The sequence below is a fragment of the Platichthys flesus genome, chromosome 20, assembly GCF_949316205.1.
Source record: "Platichthys flesus chromosome 20, fPlaFle2.1, whole genome shotgun sequence".
Lineage (NCBI taxonomy): Eukaryota > Metazoa > Chordata > Actinopteri > Pleuronectiformes > Pleuronectidae > Platichthys > Platichthys flesus.
The window spans coordinates 15,080,452-15,089,667 of NC_084964.1; the positions used below are offsets into that span (position 1 = coordinate 15,080,452).

Consider the following 9,216-nt stretch of genomic DNA (forward strand, 5'->3'; position numbering starts at 1 on the left):
ATTTGAGCATGTTAAAGGCCTCAAAAAGCCAATTATTTTGCCTGAATGATAATAATAATAATCCTTACAATTTTAATAGGGCACTGTGTGTCAGTGCCTGTCAGTGCTCGGGCTCTAAATATTGGGTTTAGTGTTTGGTTAAAACTATTTAATTAACTAAAAAATAAAAGCATTAACTGATTTGTAAAAAAGAAACACATTTATAAACAAATGTTAAAAGAATAATGTAAAAGAAAATATATGTTTTAGACGTGTGTGTTTATGTGTGTGTTTACTATATTCTTTATTAAATCATTTTACAGTGGCCTAGTTTATTATGACCTCTAAATAAATAGATTAATTCATTAATAGATAAATAAATAAATTGTCTTCCGGAAGTGACGTCCGTTCCTGTTCGTCCTCTCCAGCAGAAATGGCAGCTGTTGACATGGAAATGCCGGTAGATCCGGAGCTTCAGATCCGTAACCAGGATGATCTGGATCGGTAAATACACGACCTCCTTTGTGTTTGATTGTGTTGCTTTGTGTAAACAGAAAATAAACCGAGTGAATCCGACCTCTGGCTCCCGGACGAGCCTCGTAAACCACCGCGCGGTCGGTCAGCCCCGGGACCAGCTAACGATGCTAGCATGCTGGGGTTCAACCGACGGGGGCAGCGTGTTTCACCGAATCTAAATCGCGATTGTGTCTGTTCCTAAAAACCAGAGACGATGTCTTTACGCGAGGAAGTTAACGCAGCACGTTTGTAAACTAGAAATCATCAAAATTGTTTGTTATTGTTGTTTGCTAGCGCGTCATAGGACACGTTAGCCGCGACACATGTTTAGCCACACACATCCTAAAACCATCATATTATTTGGTTATTTAACGTGTTTGTGTGGACGTGTTTTAAACATACACGTTACAGACGAGACAATAAAGTGTTAATCAGGTTCCCTGCGGGACAATTCCGCCGTCGGTGATTTTCCGCCTTCGAGAATATTCTACAGCCAGATAGTCAGCTAGCTAGCAAGCACCGAGCTAGCCTTCGGTACTCAACTCTTTGATAAAGTCGCAGCGATTATCTAACTTAGCATTTTGCCCCCAACATCTACAACAGGCTCAACATATGAAAAAGAACATAACCCGATTCAGTGTGGGTTCAGTATTACAAACCAAAATTGGGATTATCGTCTGGCTATTTAATACAGCGAGTGTTTCTCAGTTTCCGGTCAGATGTCTTAGCTTTCATTTCACTGTGAATGTGAAGTGATCCATTTGAATTCAGTTTTTAAACATGACAATTACACTTTTAATCACACAGACAAAAGCCAATAACAAACGATGTCATCAGCGATACTATGTGAGAATTGTATTCAATTTAAATATTCAAATGTCTGGTTCAGAATTTCTATACATAGCTTGTTTGTGGCTGCTTTTACATAAATGTTGCCACAAATATTAACAGCTGCTCTGCTCGTATCATTTCTTAAAAATATCTAAATGATCAAATAAATGTCTTAGGACATTCTTACATGAAGTGCTTTGTTCAATTGTTCACTGCTGAAACAAACGATGGTACCAGGATGAAGTAGATTCCACTGTTGTATCCAGAATCACAATTGTGTAGATTTACTGAGGTGTTTGCAGAGTCTGAGCAGGGAAATCATGAGGACACTGTTTCTCCTATTCTCCTATTCTCCCTCAGGGTCAGCAATGATGTACAATGACTAGTTTTATGTGACGTTAAGTCCAACATGTTCTGTAGTGTTCTTCGCTTTACTTTTCCAATTATTGGTGTTTTTTATAAATAAAAAAACAGAAACGTAGGCACCTCAAAGATTTAAATTACTGCAGATTTAAATTAAGCAACACCTTTATTCTTTATAGAAAGTACAGCACAGTTTTACAAATGACTGGTGAAAGTTCACCATTTTAGTTTTATGTCCCTTTTGTAACAGAGCAGGGGGCTGCACAAATAACCTGCGTCTAAATTGTGAGTGAATTTTACTTTAATAACGTGTAGATTGATTGATAATAAAGCTGTGATATCATTTTCAATAATTTTGTTTTGCTTGTGTATTTTTACAAAGATAATATCAATACCACTGGAACACGACCTTGAATGAATAGTTCACTGAAAAATGAAAATGCACTCTATCTACTGACTGGAGGGGTGCGTGAAGTGTTTGAGTCCACAAAACACTTCTGGATTTTCAGGGGTGACCAGCATTGGAGCATAGAATCCGATACATGTGAAGTAAATGGTGACCACTTCTTCAGACGTAATAAAACGGAAAGGAAAAAATAACATTCACAATGCTCTTGTGGTGTCATCCAAGTGTCCGGAAGCTCTGAAGTTCATATACGACTCGAAATGAGGTAATTTACACTGTTCTTAGTCTCAAACGTCCACTGGAAGTGGTTAAGCTAGCGGATGTTAGCACGTCCAAGGTGAGCACACCTCATAGGAAGATATCAGTGGACTTTAAGGCAAAAAATATCGTGTAAATGAAATGAATGATCTTACTTGGTTTATTGCATCTGAAGAAGCGGTCACCATTAACCTCAATTGTATCGGATTCTACTCAAACAAAGTTTACACCTGAGACTCCAGCACATTTGTAGAGTCAAACACTTCATCCATCCCCCCAAATCTGCATGGCGGTGATTGCATAACTTTTTTTAAGGTGAACTATCCCTTTTAATTTTATTTAGTGTAGTTGCTATGTCACAAAATTAGTGTGATTACTTACAGATTTTTTTTTTTATGGATCTGGACAGCCGTGTCTCCTCCCCCCCCCCGTGTTCCCTTCAAACACTGACTCTTAGCTGGAACCTAACTCAAAACTGCTTTGCATATTGCAGCACATTTTTGCCAAAATGCAATTCGGTTGAATTGTCTTCTTCTGCTCCCAGCCTCAGTAAGTGATGTTATATCAGTTGAAGGAAAACACCCACTGTGATGTCTCTGGTTGGTGTAGCCCGTCTTAAAATGCTTTACCCACACAAAACGGCAGAGCAGTAGCTTCTTCCTTGTGTGAATCAGCCGTGACCCTTTAGCACTTGGCATGTCTGACAGGACTTCAGCAGGCGAACCTCACTGCTATGTTTAGTACTGGAACTATCAGCACTGTGTGTACCCTGCTCTTCTGTCCCAGTTCCAGGCATAACACCCTGGCGAGTCCTGTCAGCCAATCTCACACTCTCGTGTCCCATCAAGAAATCCCTACATCGCTAGAAATGTAAAATTGACTGGTTTCTTGCAGAATATTTTGTCTTCTTTTATATGCTTTGTTTTATCTTTTGTAAACTACTGGCTTCATCTTTTCTGTGTCTCCTCTCTCCAGGGAGGCGGAAGGATTCAAAGAGCAAGGGAACGCTCTCTACAGCCAGAAAGATTACTCTGAGGCGTTCAACTATTACACTAAGGCCATCGGTGAGTTAACCACTCTTTATGGTTGGAAAGGAGTTTTTGTAGGGATTTGGTGTGGGACTGGAATAAATTGTGCACATCTAGTGGCAGCCTTGTGTATGTTGTAGAAAGCACCCACTGAATAGTGCAAGAGGAGAATTGTCAGATTTACTTTATCAGTCAAACAAATATGATTTGGGAAATTTCTATTAGGATTTAGCTCATTAACCCCCCATTTGAATGCTTTTCCCAGCATACGTGAGGTATTGGATATACATTTGGAAATATTCCTGTATTATTTTTTTATTCAACAATTTCAATCTATATCTCAGTTTGCCTGTGTGACATGGATTTTTGTTATGTTTTATCTTAAGATACTTGCCCCAAAAATGCAAGTTATTATGGCAACAGGGCAGCCACCCTCATGATGCTTAGTCGGTTTCGAGAGGCCCTTGAAGATTCCCAGCAGGCTGTGCGGCTGGATGAATGTTTCATGAAGGTCAGTTTGAAACGGCTTTCAAATAAATAGTTTTTTTTCTTTCCCTGCACTATCTTTACAAATAAGACATTTTTCTTTTCTGTTTCACAGGGACATCTACGTGAGGGTAAGTGCCACATGTCTTTGGGAAATGCCATGGCAGCCAGTCGCTGCTTTCAGAAGGTTCTGGAACTTGAGCCCAGCAACAAAGAGGCCCAGCAGGAGGTGGGTGATCACCTGACTTTATAAATATTTGACTTAAACACCATGCACTTGTCTCTGAGTAAAATTTGCATGATTCATTTTTTTAATAGTGTTAGACGGTGGTACCCTGTCATATTCTGATTTGTTCACTGCAATTTCACAATGTTTCCTAATAATCCAAGTGTGTTTTCACACTTATTAGAATAACACGATTGATCTCTTGTAGTTTTTTATGCTGCTGCTTCATTGTAGTGCTCACACACACACTAACACTTCAATGTACCTTTAGGGAAACACTGACTGCATCCTCAAGAGATGATGTATTTTTTTCTTGTCTTTGTTTCGTCTTTTTTCAGAACAAGAATTCTGCGACTCTGTTGGACTATGAGCGGATGGCAGAATTTGGCTTTGACAAGCGGGATTTCAGAAAGGTACTTGACAGTTCTTTTCAGCAAATTCTCGAAATAATACTTCCATATCTCAACTCTATCACCGTTAGTTGAACCCTTACTTTAGTACTGAAACACCAACAAGAGCTTGTTTGACTGTAAAGGTGTCAGTATTTGCATGTCTCTTCATGTAATGATGGAGCGTAATTTGTATAGTAACTCTTGTGCTCTCGTCCTGGTCCAGGTGGTGTACTGTATGGATCGGGCCTTAGCTATGGCTTCTGCCTGCCACCGCTTTAAAATCCTCAAGGCCGAGTGTCTGGCTCTACTGGGACGCTATCCAGAAGCTCAGTCTGTAGCAAGGTAGGAATACTTAAGCTTTTATAATGAAATAACTGGTGTTGGGGTCATTATTTTACAGGTTCTGCTTCAGGAGCTTTCTGACTAATGGTGGATTTCATTCCTCAAATTTCTTTTACAGTGATATCCTGCGAATGGATTCCACAAACGCAGATGCACTGTACGTCCGTGGTCTCTGTCTCTACTATGAGGACTGCATTGACAAAGCTGTTCAGTTCTTCGTCCAGGCTCTGCGCATGGCACCTGATCATGAAAAGGCCCGACTAGCCTGCAGGGTAGGATTGTCATTTTGTGTTTTTGACTAAGGTTTGTAATGAGAAACAAGGATTTGCATAGACATTATTTAGGTGTTTTGAAATCTCTAATGGAAAATACTTGAAACAATACAAATTGCCTCCAAAATTCTACCACATGTTGCAAAGGTGATCGGTTACTGTAAGTTTGAAAGACATTGTTATCACCCTTAATTAAAAGAACCCTGATGATTTTCTGACCGCTAATGGTGCATATGTAAATGTTTATAAGTAACACTTGGACTTTTCTCCTCCTAAATCAGAATGCCAAAGCCTTAAAAGCCAAGAAGGACGAGGGCAATCTGGCGTTCAAGAACTGCAGCTATGACGCTGCCTACCAACTGTACACTGAGGCCCTGACCATAGATCCCAACAACATCAAGACTAACGCTAAACTGTACTGCAATAGAGCAATGGCCGGAGCAAAGGTAAAAGGCAACACGTCTACATAAGTCTAATACGATTTACTAACATGAGCTTGTACAGTATCCTCCGAGAGCAAGGAAATTATTAAAACAGCAATTATTTTAATAGAACTGGATAAATAATACTGATCACTTAATTAAAATGGCTCCATCATTCCACTGTCATTAATTCTTCCTCGTCAACAGCTGAAGAAACCAAAACAAGCCATTGATGACTGCTCCAGTGCGATCAAACTCGACGACTCTTACATCAAGGCCTACTTAAGAAGAGCACAGTGGTAAGTCAACATGAGTATGCTCTACAAATGTTGTGTTCTGTTGTTTCCGGATTGTGCAGTTTTTTAATGATTTATATGTGACTTGTAGTTACACGGACACTGAGCAGTATGAAGAGGCTGTACGGGACTATGAAAAAGTTTACCAGACAGAAAAAACTGCAGGTACGCCGCTGATTCAGTTGTCTCATTTTCATGTGGCTGGTCACATGTACACATACTTACATGGCCTGTTTTGTCTTTTATTGCTGTAGATCACAAGCATCTGCTGAAAACGGCACAGCTGCAGCTGAAGAGGAGTAAAAGGAAAGATTATTACAAGGTGCTGGGGGTTGGCAAGAATGCCACAGATGATGAGATCAAAAAAGGTTATCGCAAACGCGCCCTCATGCATCACCCAGGTAGACCTATTTCTTTTCCCCCACAGAATACCAGTTGCGGAGAATATTCAATGGGTTAATATCTGTATCGTCTCATTATTTCGCAGACCGCCACAGTGCAGCTTCTATAGAAGTGCAGAAAGAGGAGGAGAAGAAATTTAAGGAAGTGGGCGAAGCCTTCACTGTGCTCTCCGACCCGAAGAAGAAGGGCCGCTATGACAATGGACACGACCTGGATGATGACAACGGCATGGATGGTGGAGGTAAATTTACGTTCAACCTACAGGACATGGAAGGATCGAAAAGAATTACTGAAGCATCAGCTTAGTCACATTTCTTTTGAACCTCTTGCTGAGTAAAACGTCTTTCGAGTCATAACAAGTTTCACAGCCTTCAAACTGGAGGCAGTGTAACAAATATGTACACAATTGGGAGATGTTAACATACATGAAGATGTTATTTTTATAATTGAAGGTCATATCAAAGTCACCATGTGCCATTAGTTATTAATGAGATTGAGCAGAATGAATTAGCAAATGATCAAAAGATAAAGTGAGCTTGCATCCAAACATTAAAAAATTCCCCTCTAAATCTTACAAAATTAAGAAAATCATTGTTTTGGCAACTACTAAAAAAAAGCATCAACCACTCTTTGTTTAGTTGAGAGATTTTGGACATACATTTTCTATCTTATATTTCCTGAAGATGGCGATCATCAGTTAATCACTGCTTTGCTTTCTCTGCAGATTTCGATGCAAACAACATCTTCAGGGCTTTCTTTGGTGGACATGGTGGAGGATATAGTTTTGATTCCAGTCCAGGTTAGTTTGTTTCTTGCCAGTTTTTACATCTTAAGGTTTTTGGAACGGGGAAGAAATAATCTGAGAAGGTTCATCATATAAACTAACCCCCCCCTCTTTTTTTTTGTTTTAGATACTGGACCTGGAAACTTCTTTTTCCAATTTGGCTAAAGTGAAGATGTGGGAAACTGATGTTCTGCTGAGGACAAAATCAAGTTGGGCCCACTGTCCCCTTGGACGCTCTTACTCCTGAGTGTCTAGAAAAATCTCCCAACTATTCTTTCTCTGAAGAGATCTCTGATTATTGCATTCTCTTAATTTACCCCTTACATTGACGCTAACAATCATCGGAAGGTAAAACCCTGAGACTTTAGATGTGAATTAACAATGAAGATAAAGAGGTTGTGATCAGCTGATTCAGAGCATGTTGGTATTGCCAAAATCATATTAAATGAAATGTAGTCTTGCAAAACTGCCTCGACTTTTCTAAAGGTGAAAAGTAATGAGGAGTGCTTTAGAAATATTAGCGTCATGGTTGAAATGGTTTCTTTTAGAGAACATGATAAACATTTTTAAGTTTCCACTGGTTAACTCGGTATCCATTGAGCAAGTCTATGTATTGGAGGAGTTCAATATCAAAACTGACCTCAGGATAGACGTTGAGGACAACGCTAAACTCTTGGACTGAGTGTCCAGGTTTTATTGGCTCATCTGCCAAATATAGAATCGACTTGCTGGGTTATTTTCCCTTCACCTCTTCTCCTCTTTGCATTGTATATTTGACTTGAATGTAAAGCTGTTTTTGTCCATTCATATTTTTTTTCTCTTCAGTCTTCCCCAGTCTATTTATATTTATTGTACTGTGTATCTTAAAATGTATGCAGCAGGATGCCATCGTCTTCCTCCTTTTGTAAGAGACGTCATTTGTAAATGTTTTCTGCATCATTGTCGTCACTAACAGATTGTGCAAGTTGTGTTATTTTTTTTTCCTGTGAATCGGGCCAAAATTCGCATCCCCACACCTTTCCTTTGAAAGCACCAGTCGCAATTGTTCGACTGTTTCATTCAAATTCAAGTGGTGCCTTACCAAAATGAGCAGATCAGTCAGTGACACCATCAAAAGCAGTATAGCAGGTCCCCCCGTTTTATTTGCAAATGACAGTCACTTTCATGCCGTTTTTTTGTGCTCTTCAATAGGAAACCCCTTCTCTTGTCTGGCTAGTAAATTGATTTTTACATGTAAATTCTTCATCCTGACAAACATGAGGTGAGATAAGTTTCCTGTTGCCATCGCCGTCACACCCAGCCGTCATTCACCCAAACTCGTCATGCACGTTCAGCCAGTGAAGCACTTCCCCTACTCGTTCCACCTGTTCAAAGGGTGGTAGTAGGCTGGAAGCTTCTTGTTATTTCGTCTGTGTATCATTTAAAAACAACTTGTCACAGTATTAACAAGACATGCTTTTCTTATAATGTAAATAAAGGCTTGTCTTTTACCGTAGTGTTTGACTTTTCTCTTAAAATGAATCTCTTTCAGTTACCAGATGTGTGACGTAGCTGATTTGTGTGTATATGGGTTAGGGTTAACCCTAACCCTAATATGTACAATCTACACAAGTGTTTCCAAAGGAGGCTATGCTGCATAACTCCACTGTGCATTGTCCTATCGCCAGCAAACTATTGTCTCAGGATCAGAGTCCAAGCCTGAACAGCTCTGTATCAATATTTCCTCAGTCATTATTTATTTTTTTAAGGCAAAACCATGGATAAACGCATGCAACGCTTCAAAATGTATATGCTAGGGCCCGCCCAGTGCTGCGTTGTAGTCCTAGAAATGTAATAGTTGGTACTTTCCAGAGTCTAGTAATTCTGATTTTAATTGTTTTGGTTTTTATTAATGTTACTAGGTGACTTTACATGATTTTTTTTTTTTTTAAGGTATTCCTTTTCGATGTTTTCTCTTCCTGCTTCGTGTCAACATCTGCACATAAATACATAGCTCGAAGCAGCAAGTGGTTGACTTGAGTTGAAGCAAATATTGGCAGAAGTTGGTTAAAACAAACTGTTGGCAAATAGACTATCATTGGTTGACCGTGTCTGCTTAGTCTTACACGTCCACGTAAACAGAACGATTTAAATCAAGCCGAGATGGAAAAACAACACAACCAATTATATAAGCAACCACAAAAACAACTTTTAGCCAACACAACCAGAAGTGT

General features: G+C 39.5%; 1 protein-coding gene across 2 annotated transcripts; it reads left to right on the plus strand.

The window, feature by feature from the left end:
* The first annotated feature begins 388 nt into the window (after positions 1-388).
* On the plus strand, positions 389-8,498 carry LOC133976136 (dnaJ homolog subfamily C member 7-like). 2 transcript variants are annotated; one of them, XM_062414246.1, is made up of 15 exons: positions 394-483; positions 3,140-3,223; positions 3,329-3,417; positions 3,768-3,892; positions 3,983-4,096; positions 4,432-4,506; positions 4,709-4,827; positions 4,946-5,099; positions 5,381-5,545; positions 5,729-5,820; positions 5,909-5,982; positions 6,072-6,218; positions 6,305-6,460; positions 6,944-7,018; positions 7,131-8,498. In XM_062414246.1, the coding sequence occupies exons 1-15, from the start codon at positions 413-415 to the stop codon at positions 7,166-7,168; spliced, it is 1,578 nt and encodes a 525-aa protein (XP_062270230.1). In that variant the 5' UTR covers positions 394-412; the 3' UTR covers positions 7,169-8,498. The 2 variants fall into 2 exon arrangements, with proteins under 2 accessions (XP_062270231.1, XP_062270230.1); XM_062414247.1 differs by lacking the exon at positions 3,140-3,223 and having other exon boundaries at positions 389-483.
* The last annotated feature ends 718 nt before the right edge of the window (positions 8,499-9,216 follow it).

What these genes read in the sequence shown, in the direction of transcription:
- LOC133976136 (XM_062414246.1), top strand. Translation starts at nt 413, where the DNA reads ATGGCAGCTGTTGACATGGAAATGCCGGTAGATCCGGAGCTTCAGATC. An exon ending in CTATTACACTAAGGCCATCG is followed by an intron (nt 3,418 to 3,767) that starts GTGAGTTAACCA and finishes TTTTATCTTAAG; the next exon opens with ATACTTGCCCCAAAAATGCA. An exon ending in CAACGGCATGGATGGTGGAG is followed by an intron (nt 6,461 to 6,943) that starts GTAAATTTACGT and finishes CTTTCTCTGCAG; the next exon opens with ATTTCGATGCAAACAACATC.